General features: G+C 44.0%; 1 protein-coding gene across 3 annotated transcripts in view; it reads right to left on the bottom strand.

Moving 5' to 3' along the window:
• The window catches only part of LOC121271677 (SUN domain-containing protein 2-like), a 77,923-nt gene that overhangs the window by 37,607 nt on the left and 12,522 nt on the right, over positions 1–27,794 (bottom strand). The window contains exons 2-8 of one of the 3 annotated variants that reach the window (XM_041177811.1): positions 21,851–22,018; positions 10,664–10,887; positions 9,710–9,868; positions 5,545–5,610; positions 4,708–4,801; positions 3,816–3,877; positions 2,361–2,494 (exon numbers count right to left, since the gene is read on the bottom strand). In XM_041177811.1, the coding sequence (XP_041033745.1) occupies positions 2,361–2,494; positions 3,816–3,877; positions 4,708–4,801; positions 5,545–5,610; positions 9,710–9,868; positions 10,664–10,887; positions 21,851–21,972 (861 nt within the window). In that variant the 5' untranslated portion in view covers positions 21,973–22,018. The remainder of the gene's footprint in view (positions 1–2,360; positions 2,495–3,815; positions 3,878–4,707; positions 4,802–5,544; positions 5,611–9,709; positions 9,869–10,663; positions 10,888–21,850; positions 22,019–27,794) is intronic. The other 2 variants (XM_041177813.1, XM_041177812.1) reach the window with 2 other exon arrangements.

Here is a 27,794-nt window from a genome sequence, read left to right on the forward strand (position 1 = left end):
ATGTTAGAGGTGGAGATGTTCACTGATGGATTGTATAGTGTTCAATATAATTCACAATTCCTTCGAAAATGAAGCTGTCCATGCTTGCATGGAGCAAGATCTGAAGGATAGGCATAATAGGAGGCCCTGGTCTCCATTCTTAGACAAGGAAACAAGCCAGTTCCAAGCCATAGTTCCCTGTCATTGAGCTGCCCGATAAAAGTGCCCGAGGCGAGAGTCTTCCTTCTGCTTGGCGACAGTTGGGCAGATTCAGATGCCTCGGTCCTGGAATAGCTGCACTGGATTTTAACCAATAGCATCTTAAACAGGTAGTGGTGATGAGCGAGTACATTCATTTTTATTCTGCTCAAGATGAATATGGGCGGGTCACTCCATCTATCCCCCTAGGTCAATGTATATGCTGACCAGAAGCGAGAATGAGAAGTTTGTTAGACAGGTCAATGATTTGGGTATCAGTATTTCTCCTAGTTATTTGAAGCTGAATCCTGATCAGGAATTAGTTTGAGGATGGCCTGCACACGGAATATCGTCCATTATACTTGTAGCCCACGGATCAGTCAAACGTTTCCCAATCAGCCAGACAGCCTGATTCTTAAGGAAAATGTTGGGAATGAGGTGGAGGGGATAGTTACATAATATAAGATGTCATCAGTGTATAATGGCATTATTTTCAGCTCCTCCAGCTGTTACACTGTGGATGTCCAAACTTACTATGCTATCAAGGATCCTATGCTCAGTACAAAGAATTTGGCGATTGAGGGGCACCCTGTCTGGTCCGTGTTGCGCGGTTGGGGGTGCTGAGGCTGTTGCTGTTGGTGCAGAGCGAACGTGAGTTTAGAGTTTAGGATTCTAATTCACTAGTGAAGAGAAGGGTGAGGGGTGATCTGAGAGAATGTTTTAAAATAATTAAATAATTTCTAGTATCCTCAGAATTTAAATGCTTTGATGGAGTAGATGTAGAGAATAAGTCACTAATAAATCCAATGTGGAATTCATGAGTAACTTCTTTAACCAGTTAGTTGTTAGAAAATGGAATTTGCTACCACAAAGAGCAGTTGAGACAAATAACATAGACATACAAACATGTGAAATAGGAGCAGAAGTAGACCATTCGGCCCATCAAGCCTGCTCCGCCATTCAATAAGATCACGACTGATCTGTTTGTGTTTCAAATACCACATTCCCATCTACCCCAATAATCTTTGATTCCCTTGCCTAACAAGCAGCTATCTAACTCTGCCTTAAAAATATTCAATGACCCCACCTCCACTCCCTTCTGAAGCAGAGAGTTCCAAAGTTGCACAAACGCCTGAAAGAAAAAAATTTCTCCTGTAAGGACAGCCCCTAATTTTAAAACAGTGCCCCCTGGTTCTGGACTCACCCACAAGAGGAAACATCCTTTCCACATCCACCTTGTTGAGACCGTTCAGGATCTTATATACTTCAATCAAGTCACCACTCACTCTTCTAAACTCCAGTGAAAACAAGCCCAGATGCATTTAAGGGAAAGCTAGATAAGCACTTCAGGGAGAAAGGAAGGAAATGCTGATTGGATTAGATGAAGACAGGGAGGCCTTTGTACAACATAAACATCAGAATAGACCAGTTGGGTCGAATGGTCTGCCTCTGTGCTACAGACTCAACGTAAGTAGATGTAATATTTGTCTTGTGTGCAAAGAGGAAGAATGCCACTTCATCCAGTCAAATGCCTTCTCCACTTTCAGGGTAGTATTAGAGCAGTGAGGATCTTGCTGCTACATTTGTGCACAACATTCAACAGACATTTCATGTTGCACCAAATGATGGTCCTGCATAAAGTTTAGTTGAACCAGGGAGCAACTATATCCACACTAGTGGTCAGGATCTTGGACAATCTTGAGTAGGAGTATAAGTCTGTAGGAGGGACATGGTGGGTGACAGTAGGGTGGGTGACAGTGTGAAGTGGGAGGGAGTCGTTTTTGCTGTTTTTGTATATTTGGGTTATTGAGGCTGCCTTCATTGCCCTGCCCATCTTTTTATGGTTGTGCATGAGTTTCTTAAGTGAGGATCTTTGCTGGGTAGTCATTGATTCTAAGGCTTTCCCCAGATTGCAAGCTGTTGAGATCTCCCAGTGCCTGTGTACCCATGTTAGGATTAGTCTACCTTATGCTTAAGGGATGAATAGACTCTGGGTTGAAGCATTTGAACATAAAGCCAAAACTGTTACACCAACATCAGCTACAGGACCTCTAAGAAAGGATGCACTGGTTAGGGGAGGCAGACAGACAGAGACAGAGAGAGAGGGAGATGGACAGAGAAGAGTAATAGCTTCAGCCAGATGAAATGGGAGATGCCCAGCGAATGTACATGCTCACCCTCACCTGTAGAGAGAGGTCCAAGGCAGGCGCTGCCAACTTCTCTGGCCAAGCTGACCATTTTGCAGCTTCTCTTTCTATTTTTGCTGGGATCTCAGCTCGAGATCGTGCAGTTCTGTGCGATATTAAGAGCCAAACGCCTGCAGAAGGATGAAGATTCTGACTTCATGACCAAAGCAAATAAGATTGCTATCATCACTGCCTTGAATATTCAGTATCAGGCTCTTCACCCTGAGCTCTACAGTGTCAGACTCTTCACCCAGTGCCCCATTCCCTACCCTCTACATACATACCCCAGTGCCCTACCCACTAGCCTCTATGTACCTCAGTGTCCCCTTCCTCTATCATCCATGTACTTACCCCAGTGCCCACATTCTACCCTTTACATAGCCCAGTGCCTCATTCCCTACCTTCTATGTAACCCATTTCCAGCTTTACCCTCTATGTTGCCAGTGCCACACCCCATACCATATACATAGACCAGTGCCCATCCCCAGCCTTTTCATCCCAGTCCTCAACCACTAGCGTCTTATCCCAGTACCCTGTCCACCAGCCTCTTTTTATTCTAGCACCCATCCTCTAGTCTCTATGTACCCCAGTGCCCCACTTCCCAACCATCTACATACAAAACCCAATGTATGCCCCAGCTTCTACACACCCCAGTGTTGCACCCTACCCTCTATATTCCCTAGCACCAAGCTATGCTCTACTGCCTACCTTCTACCCTCTTCATAGTCCAGTTCCCCAGTCCTTAGACTCAATGTACCCAAGTTTCAACTTTCCTATCATCTATAAAGAATTACATAGTACATACAGCACAGAAACAGGCTATTTGGTCAAATGGGTTCATGTCAGTGTTTATTGTCCACACAAGCTTTCTCCCACTCACCTTCACCTAACCTGATCAACATGTCATTCTATTATTTCATCCTCATGCATTCATCTATCTTCCCCTAAAATCCACCCAAGCTATTCACCTCACTACTCCATGTGTTAGCAAGTTATAAACATTAACCACTTTCTGAATAAAGAAGTTTCTCCAAAATTCCATTTGGATCCACTGTTCCATTTTTAAGGCTCTTAGTTTTATCTACCCACAAGTGGAAACATCTTCTCTACATTCACCTTCCAAACATTCCACATTCAAAACCTTTCGTAATCTTAAAGGCCACTATCAGGTCATACCTCGACATTCTCTTTTCCAGAGAAAAAAGCCCCATTTTCCTATGTCATACCCACTAAATAGCCCATTGCCTCATCTTCTTGCCTCTATACAGCTCAGTATCCACCAACTCACTGTATACCTCAGTACCCCAACCCCTACCTGCTATATGCCAGGATCATGTCAGCTTTTTGTGAAATTTTCACTGAATTCAGTTCTATCGAGATTTTTTGGATATAATAAAGGTGGCAATATTCTGGTCAGTTCCTGAGGCGACTCCAAATGGAGCAAGTACTTACCCAATAAACCAAGCAGAACCAGCAGACCCAACAGTGACCACCTCTTCATACTGGGGACACACCTGGAAGGGGAATGAAGCAAACATGTTGATCAGTTCTTGCACACAGAATCTCCTTCCACTTTCACATACAGCACTCTGACTAGTTTCCATCAATAACAAACCAACAAAATATCACTAATTATAGAGACTCACATATACTAAATTTAACATTCAAACATTTTACTTTCCAATCCTCATCTCTCTCCACACTGTCCACAGATAACTGTCCATTGTCCTAACAGGCCATTCTACCAGATATACCTGGAGGGTCAATAGAGCAGGGTACAGGGGTGAACAAAAAGCTCAGGATCAACACAATGGGTTTATATAATCTGCAGTAACTTGAGCAGTTTTACAGTCACCTACAAAATCCTCAACATGGAAGCACCAGCAAAGCCATTGCATTGGGAGAGCATACCAATGGAAAACTGGACTTTGTATTAGGCAGAGTGCTGTGTATAGTGTTGGGGTTGGAGCGGAGAATGTCTTGTCTTGGGTATAATGTGTGGAGTATTCCAGGCGGGTATGTCCTGTGTTAGCTAGAGTGAGTGTGGGATATTGTCTTTGTGAGAGGAGAGTTGTCCTATATTAGGTACAATGAATACGGAGTATTCTGGGAGGGAGGTGTCCTGTATTAGGTAATGAATGCATGTGTGTGTGTGTGTTGGGAGGGGCCTGTATTAAATACAGTGTATGTTGGTATTCTGGAGGAGATGGTGGCTTGTATCCTATATTAGGTAGAGTGAACTTTGGGTGCTCTCAGCAAGGATGTCCTCTATTAGGGGAAAGTGTCTGTTTTGGTAACTAAATGTAGACAGTGTATCAAAGATCTTGCTCCCAGCAGCACTCACCTAGACAGTGTGTAGACATCAAGCAGGGAAGCTGCAGTTGTTAGCTGGTACCAAGCTGTCCCGAGCCACCAGTACACCATGGACAGAGCTTTCCCTGAAAAAAAAGAAAGCAAATAGTCAGGAGAAAATACAATGGCCAGTACATACATCCCATCACCAAAAGCTAACAGTGCCCAAACTGTTCTACAATGGAACAACTGATATTGTACACCATCTCTGGCTAATTAACTAATTATTACCCTCAACGTCCCCTCCCAAGTGGCTATTGCACACATCTGGGCACAAGGAGAATTGCAGATCCTATTCTCCCCTCCCACACACAACATTTTCCTGCAGGAGCAATTGAAAAGCAACAGTGAGGATAAACCTGGACTTACTGTTGACTTCTTTAGCCCAGAACACTGGAGCCAATTGTAGCAGCCTACTGTTACTTAAGTTCGGATCGGGTAACACTGCACAGACTGGATTAAACATGTCACTTTCTGGTCTGCACACTCAGGCTCATTATGGAGAAAAACCTTTCACTAAATGACATCTTTGGGCACCAGCAGAAGGAAGTAGAGATCTAAATATCATGAGGCTGGAGCACAACAGTGACTAGCTCCTTCGCTGACACTATGAGTTATCATAATCAATCCTATGCAGTATTAATAACTATTCATGGTTTACTGCACAGAATATTAGGAACCATGGTTTCTATAAATCGCTGACTTTGAATTCAAGGAAGGAGCAGTGTGTTCCAGTGTTCCACCACATTGGGACACACTTTATTGGGTAGAATTTTGGAATGTTTGACTTGAAATATGTTATGATGACAGGAAGGAATGATGCCAACACCTGGAGACAGCAGAGAGATCCAGTTCCATATCTTGGCAAAAGGAGAGGCCGGTGAATACGCAGAACCTGGAAAGTGAGAAAAAGAAGGAACACATCACTAAAGCAAACTTCTCTCATGAAACCATTGAAGTTTACAGAAGGAGGCAATTTGCCCCAATGTACCTGTGCCACTTTGCTAAAGTAATCTATAACTCTGCATCTCCCTTTGATTCAAATAGCTATCCCATTTTCCTTTAAAAGATGCAACACTATCTGTGCCAACCACTCCATGTGGTAAAACATTCCCTGCTTCAATAACTTTGTATAAAAGGAAAATCTCCTAACCTCTCTCCTCACTCTCAATGACATTTTGCCCATACCACTAGCTCCAAAACCAGAGCAAATAGTCTTTTGCTATTCACCATTTCAAAACCCTTTAGAATTTTATAAACAGCTATTAAATCCCCTCTTAGCCTTTTGCCCACCAGCAGTAGTTCCAGCATCACAGCTAATGAAACAATCTATGCCCACATATAGCAAGACTTGGGTTGATAGGGGGCAAGTAACTTTCATGTAGGAGAAGTGTCAGGCAATGACTATCTACAGCAACTTTCACTGCAGAACTTTCCAAGGCTACGGGGATAGAGCAAAGGAATGGGACCAACTGGATTGTTCTACAGAGAGCAGACATGGACTCAGTGGGCCAAATGGCCATCCATGCCTTAATAACTAAATTTACTCTATGGCAGTACTTCCAAAACCTGCAAATTCTGCCACTTGGAAGGACAAGCGCAGCAGGCATATGGGAACACCACCTCTAGTTTCCCTCGAGGTCACACACCATCTGACATGTTGTTGGGTCAAAAACCTGGATCTCCCTACCTAATAGGATTGTGGGAGTACCTTGGACATCACATGGACTGTAGCAGTTCATGAATAAGGCCCACCACCAAAATCACATTCTCCAGGGCAACCAGGAATGGGCAATAAACACCAACCATGCCTACATGCCAAAAATGAAAACATGAAAAACACTGAATATCCCTTATAAGTTTAGATATCAATCTGCATTGTACTCTCTATGACTTTTATATAACTGGATGCATTAACTGTGGCTTAACCGATATATTGTACAAATTTATTACTATTCCTTTTCTCTTGTACTCATTTTTAAAATTCCATAGGACATTTATGCTTACCTTCCTGCACTGACACTTTCAGGATATTATGTATCTGATTTCTAAGAAACTCTTTATCCATACTTACAAATTAAGGATTGGCTCACTGACAGAAAACCGAGAATAGGAATAACTGCGATTGTGTAACCAATTGTGCCACAGGTTTCAGTACTCGGGCCTCCCTATTTACGATCTAGATTGTAACATTGCCTCTATTATTTATTTTGAGCATGGGGAAATTTATTGAAGTGTGCAGCTCCTTTAAATTTTCTTTGATTTACCACGTGTGCGTGGCCACGCAAAGGGCTGACTTGTGCGCAGGCTACACGGGGGACTTTTGGGTTGCTGCACGGCCACTCAGCTTAAAGGACACATTGTTGGAGTGTAAGAGTAGGGAGATCTTGCTGCAATTATTTGAGGTTTTGTTGAGGACATATCTCGAGTACAATGTACAGAATTGGTCTCCATACCAAAGGAAGAATATACTTGCCTTAGAGGGAGTACAACAAAGGTTCAATAGATTGATTCCTGGAATGAGGTTGAATAGAACGGGCCTATATTGTCTGGAGTTTAAAAGAATGAGAAGTATCTCAATATAGATAAAATTGACAGGGTAGATTCTGAGAAAGTTTCTCCTGGCTGGAGAGTGTAGAGCTAGGGTTCATAGTCTCAGGATAAAGGGTAGGCCATTTAAGTCTGAAATTAGGAGAAATTTCTTCGCTCAGAGGGTAGTGGATCTTTATAACTCTGCATCCCAGAGGGCTGTGAATGCTCAGTTGATGAATATATTCAACGCTGAGATCAACAGATTTATCGATACTAAGGAGTGGGACTAGGGGAATAGAAAAATATAGGAATTCTCTTTCAGAGAGTCAATGCAGACTCCATGGGCTGAATGGTCTCTCTCTGGACTGTAAAGATACTGTGATATGGGGATTGAGCGGGAAAGTAAAGTTGAGGTAGAAGATCAGCCATGATCTTATTAAATAACAACAGGCTTGAAGGGCTGAATGGCCTACTCCTACATCTAATGGATAAAGAAAGACAAATCAGTAGATTACCTATGGCTAGAATTGCAGAATGACAGCAAGTTGAAGCTGGAATAGGAGTTGTTGACGGGCCTCCTGACAGCAACAATGAAGTAGCAAAATTGCTTAAATGAGACACTTTAATTTTTTATGTAGATTGGGAAAAGCAATCGCAAAGGTAGTGCATCTCGAGTGCATTCAAGATAGATTTTTGCAGCAATATAATCTAGAAGCAAAGGGGGAGGAGGTACCAGATTTAGTAGTGAGTAATGAGCCAGACTGAGTTAATAATCCAACAGAAAGATCATAATGTGATTAAATTCAATATTAGGTTTGAAAAGGGAAAACTTAACACAGTTACTAAGATTCTAGATTTTGGTAGGACTAACTTTAATGGGATGAGACAGGAACTGAACTGGTGGCTGCAAACTGATTAAGCCTTTTATTGCATAAAACTGCAGATAAACACTGCAATGTGCTCTAAAATAATTTAGCTCAATACAGGATCAGTATATATTCCCAAGAGGAAAGAGTTATATTTATCAAATAAAACAGACATGGTCGACAAAAAGGGTGAGAGATAACAAAACTAATGGAAAGAGCATTTCAAAGTGTGAAGAATAGTGTACATCCAGGGAACAAGGGGAGTTAAAAAGTAAACAGCAAATAAAGACAAAAGGTAATAGTGTAAAATGGAAATTGAAAAGAAACTTGAGGGATAAAGATTAGCAAGCTTTTACAATTATATTAGAAGAAAAGGGTAGTCAGGGCAATGTATGCACTTTCAAAACAGATGACAGTTATATTGCAAATGAAAATAAGGAAATGGCAGACTTGTTAGAATCATAGAATGGTTACAGAACAGAGGAGGCCATGCAGCTTGTTGTGTCTGTGCCAGGTCTCCGCAAGAGCAACTCAGCTAGTCCCACAATCCCACCATTTCCCTATACCTCTGCAAATATTTTCTCTACAGATAATAATCCAATTCTCTTTTGAATGATTGAATCTGCCTCCACCACACTCTCAGACAGGGCATACCAGATCCTGGCCACTCACTGCATAAAAAAGTTTTTCTTCATTTCATCTCTGGTTGTTTTGTCAATCATCTTAAATCTGTGCCCTCAACCCTTCCACCAATGGGAACAGTTTTTTCCTATCTACCCTGTCCAGACTCATGATTCTGAACATTCCCATCAAATCTCTTCTCAACCTTCTTTTCTCCAAAGAGAATAACCCAGTTTCTCCAATCTATCCACATAACTGAAGTCTCTCACCCCTGGAACTATTCCCATAAATCTTTCCTACACCTTCACCAATGCCTTCACTCCAGCTGAGGTCAAACCAGTTAGCTGTAAAGATTATTTAAATTACAGAAAGCAATGGGATTATCTTTCTGTGAGCTCACAGCCAGCAGTGCTGCGTTTAGTAACAGGGTCACAGCGGATTAGCTGTCTGAAATAACACAGCTACTCCTATCTATAATCCAGCATCAAGGGCATGCTTACTCATATCCCCAATCTTCCACGTAATACATTCACAGCATCTCCCCCAATCTGCATCTAGTTCTTTCACGGATCCCTATCCCCCACAAGTCTCTCCTGTACCAGCACAGAGACCCTTCACAGCCACCCGTCATCCCACTCTGTATCCACACAAGTCCATTTACAGCAACCTCCCATCTCGCCCTGTACTAGCAGAGTCCATCACAGCTCCCCCTACCGTACTTTGTATCCACACCGAGTCCCTTCACAGCACCACAACCCACCCTCCCCCCCGACTTTGCCCTGTTTCAATACTATCCATTCAAACCCTCCCAGCATTGCTCTGTATCCACACCGTCTATTTACAACCCCCCACCCACTCTGGTTTGACTCCATGCAGTGCGGCCCTGAAGTTCAATGGAATGTACAGTGGGTGAATTTTTTTGTGAGGGTCAAAATATGGGGTTGGGGAAGAAAAGTTGCTGAACACTCCATTTACCCAGCTGCTCATCTTCGGAGGAGTATCCAGAAGTGGAAGATGTGTAGATATCGGAGGAATTTGGAGCTGCTGACAGAATACTGCTCTTGTAGCCATTTGCTCTCCTTACCATTCCAGACAGCCTCCCATAATTGTCCTCGAGGCCAGGTGGGTCACCACCTGTTAGACATATTATAACATATAACTGATCAAAAATCATTCTATTAAACAGTAAGAGGGGAATCATTACAGCAGAGATTATAATCTCTCCCATCTTCCCATCATTGGAAGTCAGACCCCAATCCATCTATTTTCCGCACGGTGGGTTAGGTAAAAATTGACCTCAAAATCCAAAATTGTACTGCTGGCTTTTTCTACACATTCACAGCTTGGGTATTACATTTCAGTGGCACCACACTGCCTTCCACCCACCTCTTTCCCATATACCACTCGGGAGTGCTCTATAAAAAATATACATCATGGTCCATCATGGGGCAAATGTGGTCTTAAATGGTAACCACACATGATCTTGGAAGAACATGAAGAACTTCAAAGTCAGAATTAGAAGCCAAAGAAGGGCAAACACCAAAAGCGGCTGCTTAGAGCACAGAATGTTAAAGGGAGATTTAATAGAATGACAATGAACTTAAAGATGAAGATTGGGAGAAAATTTGCAGGACTGTAGACAAAGAACAGGGGAGTGGGATTAATTAAGCAAAGAGCCAGCATGGCAAGATGGGCTGAATAGCCTCCTGCTGCACTGTATCAACGGGCCTATGAGTCAAACTTTATAGAATTATAGGCCAAAAACTATAGCTGCACTTAGATCCTGGTGTTAAAACTGCTGTAAGTTCCCCATGGCATTAAAATGATTATATAATATAGACAGGAGCAAATTAATAACCTCTGCTCTCAGTTATTAGTCCCTGGAATAAGGATTACTGAAGAACCAACATCCCCCTGTGGGATACGTACCAATAGGCTCGGACTCCGGTTCAGGTTCAGGTTCCTGCCAGTAGGGATCGTTGGTCATCTGTTGACCCAGTGAGGAGGCCAGCATGGAGGCACTGCTGATGTGGCTGGCAAGGCTGCATTGACTATTCACTGAGCTATTGGATACTGAGCGTTTCATGCTGGGCACGGGTGTACTGCGTGGCGTGAGCCCTGAACGTTTAGCATTCGGTTTTTTCTTGAATACCCTAAACAGTAGATAAAGGTTCATTAACTCATGATGGGGTCAGCGTTTGAACTTTTGAAAAAAAAACTTGCAATTACATAATGCCTGGAAGTTTCCCTTAGAAACAAACACATGATTTTAAAGTGCACTGTGTTTGTTATGAAGGTAAATGTAGCACCCATTTTCTGTGTACAGCAAGATCCCATATACAACTCTAAAAATGAATGGCCTTTTGGTGGTGCCAGTTGGAGGAGGAATGTTGGCCCAGCAACCCACACAGCTTCCTGCTCTTTGAATGGTACAACACTTAAAACAGCCTTTTAAATTATTAAATCTAGGTAGGGCCAAGCCTGACAATGAAGGTGTTGCCAAGATTGATTACTGAGAGCAATTGAGAAGTGGTTTCGTGCTACCAAGTTTTAATGTTTGAAGGGGGAAGATAGACTGAGGGAGATAGTAAGTTCCAGTTTTGAGCTCCTGGGACAGAAGAAGTTGGAGTTGGTGTAGGTCTTGACTTCAACACTGAAGATGTACAAGGGTCTTTGCAACCAGACACAATACCTCCAATAGACCCCACACCACAGCAGCAGTGCATACACGATGCATCATAGAACGGTCACGTAACAGCACCTTGCTCCCTGTGCACACTATCACCAAGAAGTGTTTGAAAAATTGAGGAAAAAAATGACATCACAGGAAGGCCAAGGGTTGGTTGGCTGGTGAGACTTCCAGCTTTGTTTCCCCTCTCTCCAGACTTGGGGATTTCATCTAAATTACCTTTCAGTGAAGTAAGCATATACCAAAATAAATAGCTTAGGGATTATCAAGTAGATTGAAGACTATGGCTGGGATTTTCCATCACAGGCAGGACCAGAAAATTTAGAGAGCATTCTAAAGTTTGTGGACTTTGGGCAGGACCAGAAAATTCCACCCTATAACTAGACAACTGAGCCACCCACCTGTACGTGAGGAACAGAGGAAGTAATTGTAATGAGTATTTTGATTATATCTGAAAAGTGAGTTAATCAAATAAGTAGAGGTATGGCAGTGCACCTAGGCTCATGGAATGCACAACCTGTGCAATGTGGGAACTCCAAGATGCTTCCCTTGCCCCAGGCACCCACAGGTGCAGCAAGTGTCATCAGCTAGAGCAGCACGAACTCCAGACTTTGGAGCTTGACCAATAGCTTATGTCAATGCAGTCCATCCACGAGGATGTGTTTCATGGACAGCATATTTCAGGAGGTGGTCACCCTGCTACTTAAGAGTGCAGACAAAGTGGGACTGGTTGACTGCCAGACAAACAAAAAAAAAAGAACAGGCAGGTAGCTCAGGAGACCCCCTCTTCCCACCTCCCCCTATCTCCCCAAACTTCCTGAGTTTCTTGCTCTCTTTGCTCTCTAACCAGTATTTGGTAACATCAGAGGGTTCCTTTGGGGAGCGTAGGTAGAGCCAAGACCATAGCACCATGGATGGCTTAGCTTAGTACAGGGAGGGAGAGAGGGAGCGAAAAGGTGAAGAGAGTGATAGTTATAGAGGATTCCATAGTTAGGCGAGCATATAGGTGTTTCTGTGGTAGCAGATGTGATTCCAGGCTGTTATGTTATCTTCTGGTGCTAGGGTCAAGGATATCATTCCGACTCCTCAGATACTGAAGCAGTCCATGTCCAAATGCAGCAAGACCTGGACAATATCCAGGCTTGAGCTGACAAGTGGCAAGTAACATTCGCACCACACAAGTGCTGGGCAATGACCATCTCCAACAAAAGAGAATCTAACCATCGCCCTTGATGTTCAATGGATCCCCAACTATCAATATTTTGCGGGGTTACCGTTGACCAGAAACTGAACTGGTCTAGCCATATAAATACTGTGGCTACAAGAGCTTGTCAGATGCTAGGAATCCTGTGACGAGTATCTCAGCTCCTGATTCCCCAAAACCTGTCCACCATCCACAAGGCAAAAGTCAGGAGTGTGATGGAACACTCCTCACTTGCCTGGATGAGTGCAGCTCCAATAACACTCAAGAAGCTGGACACCGTCCAGGAAAAAGCAGCCCACTTGACTGGCACCACATCCACAACCTCCACAACTGATGCACAGTAGCAGCAGTGTGTACCATCTACAAAATGCACTGCAGGAATTCACCAAAGTTCCTTAGACAGCACCTTCCAAACCCACGACCACTACCATCTAGAAGGACAAGGGCAACAAATAGATGGGAACACCACCATCTGGAAGTTTCCCTCCAAGTCACTCACCATCCTGGCTTGGAAATATATCGCCATTCCTTCACTGTTGCTGGGTCAAAACCCTAGAATTCCCTTCCTAACATCACTGTGGATGTACCTACACCACATGGACTTCAGCGGTTTAAGAAGGCAGCTCACCACCACCTTCTTGAGGGCAGTTAGGGATGGGCAATAAATGCTAGCCTAGCCAATGAAGCCCACACTCCCTAAATGAAAAAAAGCTGCAGAAGGACGGTGAACAGCTAGCGATCTTGATCCTCTTGGTATCAATGACATAGGTAAAAAAAAAAGGGTTGAGGTCCTGCAGGCAGATTTTAAGTATTTAGGAAAGAGATTAGGAAATTGGACATCAAAGGTCGTAATCTCAGGATTAATTCTGGTGCCATGCACTAGTGAGTACAGAAATAGGAGGATAAAGCAGAAGAAGGCATAACTGGAGAGATAGTGTAAGAGAGATTCTTGGGGCATTGGGACCATTTTTGGGCAAGGTAAGATCTCTACAGGCTGGACAGGTTGTACTTCAACAGGGCCAGGATTAATATACTCACAGGCAATTTTGCTGGCACTGTTGGGGAGGGTTTAAACTAGCTAGACAGCAGGGATGGGAAGCTGAGCATAGATTCTGAAGGCAGCAAAACAGAGTTGGAAATGGAGGGCAGAAAATTAGCAAGAGAGTTTGGAAGGCAGATACCCAAGGTTGGAAACTAGACCAAAAAGAAGTCCCATTGTCCTTATTGGTATATACCCAAACACAAGGAATATCTTGAATAACGCAGATGAGCTGATGCAACACATTGACATGCGTAAAAATGTTCATTACTGAAACATGACAGAGTGGGGCAGGAATGGCAGCTTAATGTTTCCGGTTACAGGATTTTCAGATGAGATAAAGAGGGGATTAAAATGGAGGTAGGAAGGAAGGACTATCAAATGAGGCTACATGGGCTGAACTAAGGAACCAAACAAAAAAAAAGGGAGAATCAGACTGCCAGGAGTGTACCAAACACCTCCAAATAATAAAAGGAGATAGAAGACCAAACTTGTAGCCAAATTTCTGCCAAATGCAAAAACAATGGTCGGAATTTTCCAGCCCCCTTGGCATTAGGCATCGCGGGGCGGTAATAATATGGCAAGATGGTCAAAACTAGTTTGTGATTGTCTGCTCCACCCATCAATGGTGGGCCATGTTTCCCACCACCGCACGTTGGGAACCTAATTTCAATACTTTAGCATCTAATTATAAGCCATGCTCTCCAGAATCATCCCCCCATGCTGGATCATCCAGGCACAAATCACACCAACATGTTTCACAACTGTACAAAAGAGAAGTGCACCTGGCGACCTGCACTTTGCTCAGGACTTCGAGGTCTGTTTGCCTACCTTGCTTCGGGCAGCACTTGCAGTCATCAGCGCTAAGCTTCACAGGCAGCAGCACATCACTTTTAGGGAGGCCCATTGGCAGGTCTCTACCTAACAGACCAGATGGGGGATGGCTTTTCAATGGCTGCAGGGCTTGGGCTTGCTTAGGGAAGGGGGAGAAGTGGCCTCAGGCAAGTGAAGAGGCTGCAGGGTGAGGGCTGGAGAAGGGGGATATCCCAGGGTATGTGGCAGCACATGTCGATCTGTGCAAGTGGTCTTGGAAGGTGATGGCTGAGGAGGCAGTCTCCAGAGGAGATGAGGCCAAATGGAGATGAGGGTGCATGTGAGTGGTGATATCCCTTGAGCTGGTAGCGAGTGAGATGCCAGTGAATGTGTGATGGCCTTATGAGGGTGTGAATTCAGAGTGATAAGATGATTGTCCTACTCTGGTGGCACAGATGAAACCATTCTTCCGTTTTCTACACTGGATGGCCAACTTCTTGTGTGCAGCATTGGCACTGACCAACTCTTCTGCCACCACCTCCCAAGCTGGAGTGGTGAGACTGATGGGCCTCCTGCATCCAGAGCGGGAGTAGAGGACATCACCACCATGTTGTCCAGAAGGCGTCCCAGGGATGCATCACTGAATTGGGGGACTGCACTCTTCTTGGGGCCATGTCTTCACGGAGCAGTCCCGGGCTGCAAGCACAGAGTGTGCGTGCGACAGCAGATTAAATATGGCGCCCGGTGTGAGGAAGGGGCGAGGTAATGGCGTAGCAGGCAAATCGCAGGCTACCCGCCAGTGAGACGATGTGTTTCTTGTGGCTGTATAATTAATAAGGCAAGAATGGAACGATACAGCGCAAAAACCCATCATTGCAGCTGGCGGGTAAAACGATTTTTTTTCCTGCCCACTAGCACAATTTTTGCAAAACTGGGATGATTCCGCCCAATAAGGTGATAATACTGGGGGATTTCAATTAGCCTAGTATTACCCAGATACAGTGTAAAAGGTGCAGAGTTCCTAAATTGTATTCAGGAGAACTTTAAACTAGTATGTGGTAAGCCCAACAAGGCGGGGACAATTTTAGAGAATGAAGCTGAGCAGGTGCAAGGAGTATCAGTGGGAGAACATTTTAGTGGTAGTGATCATAATTCGATTAGATTTAGCATAGTTATGGAAAAGGACAAAGATAAGGTAAATGTTCTAAATTGAGAGAAGGCTAATTTTTCCAAGCTGAGAGACAATTTAGCAAAAGTGGACTACATGAAGGTAAATTGATTTCAGAGCAATGGGAGGCATTCAAGAAGGAAATTCAAGGAATTCTGGTTAAACATGTTCTCACAAAAAAAATGGTGGTACTGCCAAATCTAGAGCCCCATGGATGACAAGATGCATAGAGGGCAAGATAAGGCAAAAAAGGGAAATTCATGTGAGACACAGAGCTTAATACTGCAGAAAGTTTAGAAGAGTACAGAAAGTGCAGGGGTGACATTGAAAGAGAAACTGGAAAAGCAAAGAGGGAGCAAGAAGAAATACTGGCAAGTAAAATCAAGGAAAATCCAAAGATGTTTTAGAAGTACATGAAGACAAGAGGATAACTAGTGAAAGAGTAGGATCTATTAGGGGCCAAAAAGATAACTTGTGTGGAGGTAGAGGAAGTGGGTAAGGTTCTTTATAAATACTTTCTAGCTGTGTTCACGAAAGAGTGGTGGGAGGTCAATGAAGATGTTGTAGTTAAGGTGGAAGTGTGAAAAATATTGGATGGGATAAACATCTTTGAAAGTAGATAAATCACCAGGCCTGGATGAATTATGTTCCAAGTTGTTAAAAGTAGTAAGGGAGGAAATTACAGAGGTGCTGAACATCATATTCTAATCTGCCCTGACTACAGGAGTGGTACCAGAGGATTGTTGGACAGCCAACATTGTACATTTTTTTTATAAAAAGGGAGGAAGGGATAACGTGAGTAATTATAGGCCAGTAAGCTTAGCTTCGGTCATGGGCAAATTATTGGAATCAATTCTGAGGGACAGTATAAACCTTCATTTAGAAAGGCATAGATTAATCAAGGAAAGTCATCAGGCATTTGTTTGCGAAGATCATGTCTGATTGACAAACGATTGAATTTTTTGAAGAGGTGACAAGGTTGGTAAAGATAGATGTGATCTACATGGATTTTAGCAAAGTTCCACAGGGAGGCTGATCAAGAAAGTAAAAGCTCTTGTGATCCAAGGGAGAGTGGCAAACTGGATCCAAAACTGACTTAGTGACAGAAGCAAAGGGTAATGGCTGACATATTTTTTTGAGATAGGAAAGCTGTAATCAGTACTCGGTTCCTTGCTTTTTGTAGTTTATATTAATGATTTGGACTCAAATATAGGGAGCATGAGAAAAAAGCTTGCAGACGATACAAAAAATGGCTGTGTGGTTGACAAGAATGTATAGATGGTCTGGTCAGTTTGCCAGAAAAGTGGAAAATGGAATTCATCCAGCAAAGTGTGAAATAATGCATGTTGGGAGGCGTAACCAGGCTAGGGATTACACAATAAATGGGAGGATACTGATTAATGTGGAGGAACAGAGGGACTTTGGAGTATACATACACAAATCCTTAAAGGTAGCAGGTAGCACTTCTACAGTATAGGTAGGAGGAGGTGTCTCCACATTGAGAATACCCTCTATTGTGTTGTGTGGCACTACCACTGTGCCACCACTAGCAACTCAAGACTGGACATCCATGAAGTCCTGTGGGCCATCAGCAGCAGCAGAACTGTACTCAACCACAACCTGTAACCTCATGGCCCAGCATATCCCCCACTCTATCATTACCAACAAGCCAGGGGTTCAATCCTAGTTCAATGAACAGTGCAGGAGGGATGCCAGAAGCAGCACCAGGTGTCAACCTGGTGAAGTTACAACTCAGGACTATCTGCATGTCAAACATCATAAGTAGCATGCAATAGACAGAGATAAGTGATCCCACAAGTAGCACTTCAGATCTGAGCTCGGCAGTCCTGACACATCCAGTCATGAGTGGTGGTGGACAATTAAAGAACTCAATGGAGGAGGAGGCTCGACAAATATCCCCATCCTCAATGATGGGGGCGCCCAGCACAACAGTGCAAAAGATAAGGCTGAAACATTTGCAACAATCTTCAGTCAGAGGTGCCGAGTGGATGATCCATCTTGGCCTCCTCTGGAGGTCCCCAGTATCACAGATTGCTGGTCTTCAGCCAATTTGATTCACTCCACGTGAAGGCACTGGATATTGCAAAGGCTATGGGCCCTGACAATATTCCAGCAATAGTACTGAAGACTTGTGCTCCAGAACTTGCTGCACCCATAGCCAAGTTTCTCCAGTACAACTACAACACTGGCATCTACCCAGCAATGTGGAAAATTGCCCAGGTATGTCTCGTCCACAAAAAGCAGGACAAATCCAATCCGGCCAACTACCGTCCCATCAGTCTACTCTAGATCATCAGTATGGTTGTGGTTGTTGGAGGTCAATCACCTCAGTTCCACAACATAACTACAGGGGTTCCTCTGGGTAATGTCCTTGGTCCAACCATCTTCAGCTGCTTTATCAATTACTTTCCTTCCATCATAAGGTCAGAAGTGGGGATATTCGGTGATGATTGCACAATGTTCAGCACCATGCATGACTCCTCAGATACTGAAGCAGTCCATGTCCAAATGCAGCAAGACCTGGACAATATCCAGGCTTGGGCTGACAAGTGGCAAGTAACATCTGGGCCGCACAAGTGCCAGGCAATGACCATCTCCAACAAGAGAGAACCTAATCATCACCCCTTGACATTCAATTGCTATCATTGAATCCCAAACTATCAACATGCTGGGGGGTTATCCTTGACCAGAAACTGAACTGGACTAGCCATATAAATACTGTGGCTACAAGAGCAGGTCACAGGCTGGGAATTCTGCTAAGAGCAACTCACCTGCTGACTCCCCAAAGCTTGTCCATCATCTACAAGGCACAAGTCAGGAGTATGATGGAATACCCTCCAATTGCCTGGATGAGTGCAGATCCCACAACACTCAAGAAGCTTGACACAGTCCAGAACAAAGCAGCCCACTTGATTGGCACCCCATCCACAAACATTCAGTGCACAGTGGCAGCGGTCGGTACCATCTACAAGATGCACTGTAGGAAGTCACCTAGGTTCCTAAGACAGCATCCTCCAAACCCATAACCACCACCATCTAGAAGGACAAGGGCAGCAGATGCATGTGAACACCACGACTTGGAAGCTCCCCTCCAAGCCACGCACCATCCTGACTTTGAAATACTTCGCCATTCCTTCACTGTCACTGGGTCAAAGTCCTGGAACTCTCTCCGTAACAGCACTGTGGTTGTACCTACACCACTTGGACTGCAGCAATTCAAGAAGGCAGCTCACCATCACCTTCTTAAGGGCAGTTAGGGATGGGCAATAAATGCTAAACTAACCGACCCCGACATCCCATGAATGAATAAGGTGTTAAGAAAGCATAATCTCCATTTAAGGGGTAGGCCATTTAAGACCATGAGGTGGAATTTCTTCACTCAGAGGGTGGCAAATCTTTGGAATTCTCTACCCCAGAGGACTGTGGAAGCTCAATTGTTGAGCATGTTCAAAACAGAAATTGATAGATTTCTGGAGAATAATGACATCAAGGGATATGGAGATAATGCGGGAAACTGGTGTTGAGGTAGATGATCAGTCATGATCTAAACTGAATGGTCTACTCCTGTTCCTATGTTTCTTTATGACATGTCTTCCTTTGCTAACTGAGGCATAGAATATAAGAACAGGGAGGCTATGCTATATGCAACATTAGTTAGACCCCAGCTTGAGTGTTATGTTCAATTCTGATCACCATAGTACAGGAAAGATTCGATTGGACTGAAGACAATACAGAGGAGATTTATGAGGATATTGCCAGGAGTGGAAAATTTTAATTATGAGGAAAGATGGATAGGGTGGGTTAATTTTCCTTGGAATGGGAAATGCCAAGAGCAAACTTAATTGAGGTGTATAGAATTATGGTAGGCCTAGATAGAGTAATTAGGGTCAACCTATTTACCTTAGCAGCAAGGTTGAAAACCAGGAGGACATAGAATTAAAGTAATTGGTAGAAGGATTAGTGGGAAATCAGAAAATATTTTTTCATGCAAAGGATGGTAGGGACTTGAAACTCACTGCTTGAAAGGGTGGGAGAGGCAGAAACTCTCACCACATTTAAAAAGGAGATTGCCATGGAAATAGTGGATGCATTGGTTGTCATCTTCCAAAGTTATGTAGATTCTGGAATAGACCCAGCAGATTGGAGGGTGGCAAATATAACCCCCTATTTAAAAAAGGAGGGAAGGAGAAAGCAGCAAATTACAGACCGATTAGCCTAACCTCAGTAGTAGGGAAAATGCTAGTGTCTATTATAAAGGATGTGATAACGGGACATTTAGAAAATATCAACAGGATTAGACAAACTCAACAGGGATTTATGAAAGGGAAACCACGTTTGAAAAACCTACTGGAGTTTTTTTGAGGACATAACCACTGGGATAGATAAGGGAGAACCAGTGGTGTATTTGGATTTTCAGAAAGCTTTTGATAAAGTCCCACATAAGAGGTTGTTGTGTAAACTGACAATGGGATTGGGGGTAATATATTGGCATGGATTGAAAATTGGTTAGCAAACAGGAAACAGATAGTAGGAATAAATGGGTCTTTTTCAGAGTGGCAGTACAAGGGGGGTACCGCAGGGATCAGTGCTTGGGCCCCAGCTATTCACAATATCTATCAATGATTTGGATGAGGGAACCAAATATTTCCAAGTTTGTTGATGACATGAAACTTGGTGGGAATGTGAGCAATGAGGAGGGTGTTAAGAGGCTTCAAGGCAATTTAAACAGGTTGAGTGAGTGGGCATCACGTGGCAGGTGCAGTATAACGTAGATAAGGTTATCCACTTCGGTAGGAAAAATAGAATGGCAGAGTGTTATTTAAATGGTGATAGATTGGGAAACATTGATGTACAAAGGGATTTGGGTGTCCTTGTACATCAGTCACTGAAAGCAAGCATGCAGATGCAGCAAGCAGTTAAGAAGGTGAATGGTATATTGGCCTTCATTGCGAGAGGACTTGAGTACAGGAGCAAGGATGTCTTACTGCAGATGTACAGGGCCTTGGTGAGACCACACTGGAGTATTATGTGCAGCTTTGGTCTCCTTACCTAAGAAAAGATATACTTGCCATAGACCAAGTGCAACGAAGGTTCACCAGACTGATTCCTGGGATGGCATGGTTGTCGTATGAGGAGAGATTGGGCCGAATAGACCTGTATTCACTGGAGTTTGGAAGAATGAGAGGAGATTTCATTGAAACATAAAATTCTGACAGGGATGGACAGACTGGATGCAGGGATGATATTTCCTCTGGCTGGGGGATCTAGAACAAGGGATCACAGTCTCAGGGTACAGGGTAGTCCATTTAGGACCAAGATGAGGAGAAACTTCTTCACTCAGAGGGTGGTGAACCTATGGAATTCTCAGCCACAGAAGGCTGTGGAGGCCAAGTAACTGAATATATATAAAGAAGGAAACAGATAGATTTCTGGACTCTAAAGGCGTCAAGGGGTATGGGGAGAGCGCAGGAGTATGGCATTGAGATAGAGGATCAGCCACGATCATATTGAATAACGGAGCAGGCTTGAAGGGCCGAATAACCTACTCCTGCTATTTTCTATGTTTCTATATTGCACCTATTCCTTTTGATAGGGCTTCTCAATTCAATGTCACTCATTGCAAGTGACATGAAGCCTTAACTGCTCCATAATTTTATTCACTGCCTTAAAAAGGGAGCTGTGCAGACATATTATCATGGTCACAGACACACCCAATTCAGTGTGTGTCTACAGTACCTATGGTGTGTGGTTCACAGTGAGGAGGAAAGCTTTAGAATGCAGTAACAACAACAGTCACTGAGGTGCCTCATCCGTGTGTTCGGAATAAGAACTGCCCCCATTCCTCATCAAGATGCAAATCACCTCTACCCACAATAACAGCTTCCAAACACATCACCACCACTGCCTCCTCCCCACCACCCACCCCCCAACCCGGGCTGTGTGATCTCAGCTGCTGTACCTCTCACTGAGGAGCATGGGATTCATCAGTTCATTACTAAATCTCTTCAGTACAAGGTGATCTTAAAGGTGATTAAAATTTGCCTTCTAGTTTCGTTCTGCTTTAACAGAGACAGGGGAGAGTTGGCAAGAATAATTGGGCAACAGACACAGTTGCTGGAAACACCTGTTTCCTGTTGAGTTACGAAACAGAGTGCACAGTTTTAAGAGCTAGTGACACCCACCTGATAGGGCTCTCCTTATAGGACACAACACTCCCGGTAACAGATCCGCCACTGCTGCTCGAGGCATCATCATCATCTTGATAATAACCGCTTGTTGCAAGACGTGTGCTACGTCGTGACATCCTCAGTGGCTTCTGATACTGTCACACCGAGGGACGGTAACTCAAACTAAATTCAAAAGGGAAACAGAATCCGTTAACACCCACATCACCAGCTAGAGGGACAATAAACATGAGATGTAAAGGGACTGTTTAACAGCCTATGTATAGGCCTATCACTGTCAAACAAAACTAGCTATAGTACAGGTAGGGACAGGACTGTCACTGTTCAACACTGGGATACAAGTCTGCCTCTGTACAACACTGAGTACACTACATGTGTGGATTGACAGTTGGACGTGTGACTAGTTGCCTACTGCTATTCTGCACATGGCACACTGGGTTACAGATATGTCTCAGCAGCAAACACAGCAGCACTGTTCAACAATGGAACAATTCATGTTAAATAATCCGTTACAGGCTGGCTTATCATTCAGCATTTTACTCTCCCAGCTTATGGCTGAGAGTCGCCTTTCCTTCCATTCGTCCAATCATCTGTACAGATTGAGCAATGTATTACAGAAGAAAATGAGAAGGCAAAAATGTCAGAACTACAGCAATTGACATTGCATCATAAAAGCACTGACCGCACCATCAGCAGTTGCTGGAGGCATCACATCACCTTCAGAAACAGACCGACCACAACACAGCAGCTGCTACTCACTCCCTCATACCATGTGGGTACAGCAAGCAATTTGGAAGGCAAATGACACATTGGCCTTTATTGCAAGGGAGAATAAGGAAGGCTTGCTGCAATCACACAGGGCTTTGATGAGACCACAGCTAGAGCAGAGTTTTGGCCTCCATACCGAAGGAAGGATATACTTGTATTGCCTTGGAGATGTACCATAATATCAGAGCACCAATAACATCAGCAGCTGCTGCTGCTGGTGTCACTCTACCACCTCATATTGAGAGCAGGCTGGGAAATGAGCAGAGATCAGCGGTACACACTGGGTGTGAGGGAACTGAGCAGAGATCGGCAGTACACACTGGGTGTGAGGGAAATGAGCGGAGATCAGCGGTACACACTGGGTGTGAGGGAACTGAGCAGAGATCGGCGGTACACACTGGGTGTGAGGGAAATGAGCAGAGATCGGCGGTACACACTGGGTGTGAGGGAAATGAGCAGAGATCGGCGGTACACACTGGGTGTGAGGGAACTGAGCAGAGATCAGCGGTATACACTGGGTGTGAGGGAACTGAGCAGAGATCAGCGGTACACACTGGGTGTGAGGGAACTGAGCAGAGATCAGCGGTACACACTGGGTGTGAGGGAACTGAGCAGAGATCAGCGGTACACACTGGGTGTGAGGGAACTGAGCAGAGATCAGCGGTACACACTGGGTGTGAGGGAAATGAGCAGAGATCAGCGGTACACACTGGGTGTGAGGGAAATGAGCAGAGATCAGCGGTGCACACTGTTGGTGCAGGAAATGAGCAGAGATCAGGGTGCACACTGTTGGTGCAGGAAATGAGCAGAGATCAGCGGTGCACACTGTTGGTGCAGGAAATGAGCAGAGATCAGCGGTGCACACTGTTGGTGCAGGAAATGAGCAGAGATCAGCGGTGCACACTGTTGGTGCAGGAAATGAGCAGCGATCAGTGATACACACTGGGTGTGAGGGAACTGAACAGAGATCAGCGGTACACACTGGGTGTGAGGGAAATGAGCAGCCATCAGTGGTACACACTGGGTGTGAGGGAAATGAAGAGATCAGTGATACGCAGTATAAAGAACACAATGCATGGAATAAATAAAGTCCATCGGAGATGAAAAGCTGTTCCTTCCAGAAACTCTGTCAAACAGCACTAACTGTGGCTTCCCCCCACCTCATTCATACCTGTTCACGGAATTTCTTGAAATATTACAGAATCTTCCATGTGAGGACAGCATAAAGAGATTGCAAAGCGATTATAGACAGATTATGTATGTGGGCAACAAGGTGGCAGATGGAGTATAATGTTGGGAAGTAAGAATAATGTGGGCAATAAGAGTAAAAAAGCAGATTTTTTTTTAAATAATGTGAAACTTTTAAATTTGATATTCAGAGAGACTTGGGTGTACTCATACAAAGAACACAAAGTTGGCATGTGGGTACAGCAAGCAATTTGGAAGGCAAATGATACATTGGCCTTCACTGCAAGGGAGAATAAGGAAGGCTTGCTGCAATCGCACAGGGCTTTGATGAGACCACACCCAGAGCAGAGTTTTGGCCTCCATATTGAAGGAAGGTTATACTTGTACTGCCTTGAAGATGTACAGTAAAGGTTTTTTTTTTCTTGGTATGTGGGCATCGTTGGCTAGGCCAGCTTTTGCTGCCTATCCCTAATTGCCCTGGAGAAGGTTCACTAGATTAGTTCCTGAGATGAGATTAACTTTTGAAGTTCTACGCTGTCCTCCTCACAGTTTACAATGCTTCCAAGCTTTATATCATCCGCAAACTTTGAAATTGTCCCCTAGAGACCAACGTCCAGATCATTATTATATATTAGGAAAAGAAAGGGTCCCAATATCGACCCCTGGGTAACTCCACTACAAACCCTCCTCCAGCCCAAAAAATATCCATTAACCATTATCCGCTGTTTCCTGTTACTTAACCAATTTTGTATCCATGTTGCTACAGTCCCTTTTATTCCATGAGCTATGACTTTTCTCATAAGTCTATTGTCAGCACTGTATCAAAAGGTCTTTTGGAAGTCTATTACACCACATCAACAACATAACCTTCATCAACCCTCTCCGTTACCTCTTCAAAAAACTCTGGCAAGTTAGTTAAACAAGCTGATGAATCAGTATTCCTTTATGTTGAACACCACTTGGAAGAAGCACTGTTGTTGGTATGGGCACAGAATGTGCTCTGGATGGGGGGTCTTCAATGTCCATCACCAAGAGTGGCTCAGTAGCTCCACTACTTACTGGCCTGGCCGAGTCCTAAAGGACATAGCTGCCTTGGTCTGTAGCACGTGGTGAGGGAACCAACAAGAAGTTAAAACCTATTTGACCTCATCCTCACCAATCTACCTGTCGCAGATGCATCTGCCCATGACAGTATTGATAGGAGTGAACACTGCACACTCTTTGTGGAGACGAAATTCCAAGTTCCATCTTCACACTAAGAGAACTCCAATGTATTGTGCGTCATACCATCATGCTAAATGGGATAGATTCTGAACAGATCTAGCAACTTAAAACTTGGCATCCCTGAGGAATTGTGGGTCATCATCAGCAGCAGAATTTTATACAAACATAATCAGTAAACTCATGGCCCCCACTCTACCATTACCATCAAGCTGGGAATCAACTCTGGTTCAATGAAAAATGCAGGAGGGTATGCTAAGAGCAACACCAAGCATACCTAAAAATGAGGTGTCAACCTGGTGAAGCTACAACACAGTACTACTTACATGCCAAACAGCAGAAGCAGCATGTGATAGGCAGAGCTAAGCGATCCCACAACCAATGGGATTGATCTAAGATCTAAGCTCTGCAGTTCTGCAAGATCTAGTCATGAACGGTGGCAGACAATTAAACAACTAATCAGAACAGGAGGCTCCACATATATTCCCATCCTCAATGATAGGGGAACCCAGCACTTCAGTACAAAAGACAAGGTTAAAGCATCTCTAGCCATCTTCATTCAGAAGTGCCAAGTGGATGATTCATCTCGGCCTGCTCCTGAGGTCCCCGTCAGCACAGATGCCAGCCTTCAGCCAATTCAATTCAATTCACTCCACGTAATATCAAGAAACAGCTGAAGGCACTGGATACTGCAAAGACTACAGGTCCTGACAGCATTCAGCAATAGTACCGAAGACTTGTGCTCCAGATCTAGCCACACCTCAGGCTAAGCTGTTCTTGTACAGCTACAACACTGGCATCTACCCGGCAGTGTAAAAAATTGCCCAGGTATATCGTGCCCACAAAAAGCAGGATAAATCCAATCTAACCAAGTGGCAAGTAACATTCATGCCACACAAGTGGCAGGCAATGACCATCTTCAAGAAGAGAGAATCCAGCCATCTATCCTTAACATTCAATGGCATTACCATCACTGAACCCCCATATCAACATCCCTGCTGTCAATGTTTAATAATCACACTGCATGGCAATCACCTTGACAATTCCTAGTTAAATAGGTGCCATCTAAACAGAATAAAAAGATACAGCTGGAACACTTTGTGGGGAAGCTACTTGGAAGTCAGTAGCACTGAGCAGCTGTCTTGAAAATAAACCAGCTTGAACTAATTCTTCTACTACAACCTCTTGTTGTTTAACACATGGGGTTATGATTCACTAGAAATCGAACTAGCATAATTGAACTAACATAAATATGTGGCTACAACAGCAGGTCAGAGTCTGGGAATTCTATGAAGAGCAACCCACCTGCTCATTCCCCAAAGCCCGTCCACCATCTACAAGGCACAAGTCAGGAGTGTGATGGAATACTCTCCAATTGCCTGGATGAGTGCATCTCCAACAACACTCAACAAGTTCAACACCATCCAGGGCAAACCAGCCCGCTTGATTGCACTCTGTCCACCATCTTCAACATTCACTCCCTCCATCACTGACATACAGTAGCAGCAGTGTGTACCATCTACAAAGATGCACTGCAGTAACTCACCAAGGCTCCTTCAACAGCACCTTCCAAACCCACAACTCCCTACCATCAAGAAGGACAAGGGCAGTAGATGCATGGGACACCACCACCTCCAAGTTCCCCTCCAAGCCACTCACTATCCTGACTTGGAACTCTATCACCATTCCTTCACTGTCGCCGGATCAAAATCCTGGAACTCTCTCTCGCTAACAGCACTGCAGCTTTACCTACACCACATGGACCACAGCAGTTCAAGGTGGCAGCTCATCACCATGTTCTCAAATGCAGCTAGGGATGGGCAACAAATGCTGGCCTAGCCAGTGATGTCCACATCCCATGAATGAATAAAAAAAGGAATCAAGGGACATGGGAAGAGGACAGGAGAGTAGAGTTGAGGTAGAAGATCAGCCATGATCGTACTGAGTGGCAGTGTGGTCTATATGGTCTACTCCTGCTCCTATTTCTTATATTCTTGTCAAGTCAAATATATTCTTGTTGCTCTTCTCCTTCCTCTCTCCAATGTGTGAATTTCCTCTCGTGCAAGCTGGAAAATGTAGATTCCAGTGAGATTCTGCTCAGTGGGACCAAAGGTTTCTCCCACCAATCAGCTCCTTTCCTTCAAATGACATTGTTTGGGTCCCAGCATCTCAGGGTAATCAAATTCCACACACTCCTTGTTGTTCCCCCTGACTCCCCTACCCGGTACTGTGCCAAACCTTCAGTCCCAGTTTTCTCTATCTCTGCATTGTCCGTAACTTTCAATTCCCGTCTCTCTCTCTCTCGGTACTAACCCTAACTCTCAGACCCTGTTCTTTTTTTTTTTTTAGACAAACTAGCAATAAATTCAGATTTTTTTGATAACTCTGTGCAATTAAAGTGCAGTTTGATCTTCGTGTCTGCTCCACATGTCTAGCTGGGAATAAATTCCTTTAACTTTATAATTCCATTCTCGGTTTCTGTGCTTGAATTCACACGGTCCATTCCTCTTAGTGTTTTAAGAGTCTGAATCAATCTCCTCAATCTGCTTTTCTCAAATGGAAACACTTCATTTTACAATTTAAAGCTCCAAATTACCCTGGAAGGTGTCAATATCCTTTTGATAGCTGGGTTTCCAGAACTAAAGAGAACAGGAGAAGCTTTTCCTCTTTAGTCCTCTTGCCAGAGGCAGGTTTAGAAAGTGCTGCAGCTCCTGATTTTTGTTCCTTTAATTTCAATGAAATGGAAAATCTACTAATTCTCCAA

This window comes from Carcharodon carcharias, chromosome 31 (genome assembly GCF_017639515.1).
Source record: "Carcharodon carcharias isolate sCarCar2 chromosome 31, sCarCar2.pri, whole genome shotgun sequence".
NCBI classification, from domain to species: Eukaryota; Metazoa; Chordata; class Chondrichthyes; order Lamniformes; family Lamnidae; genus Carcharodon; species Carcharodon carcharias.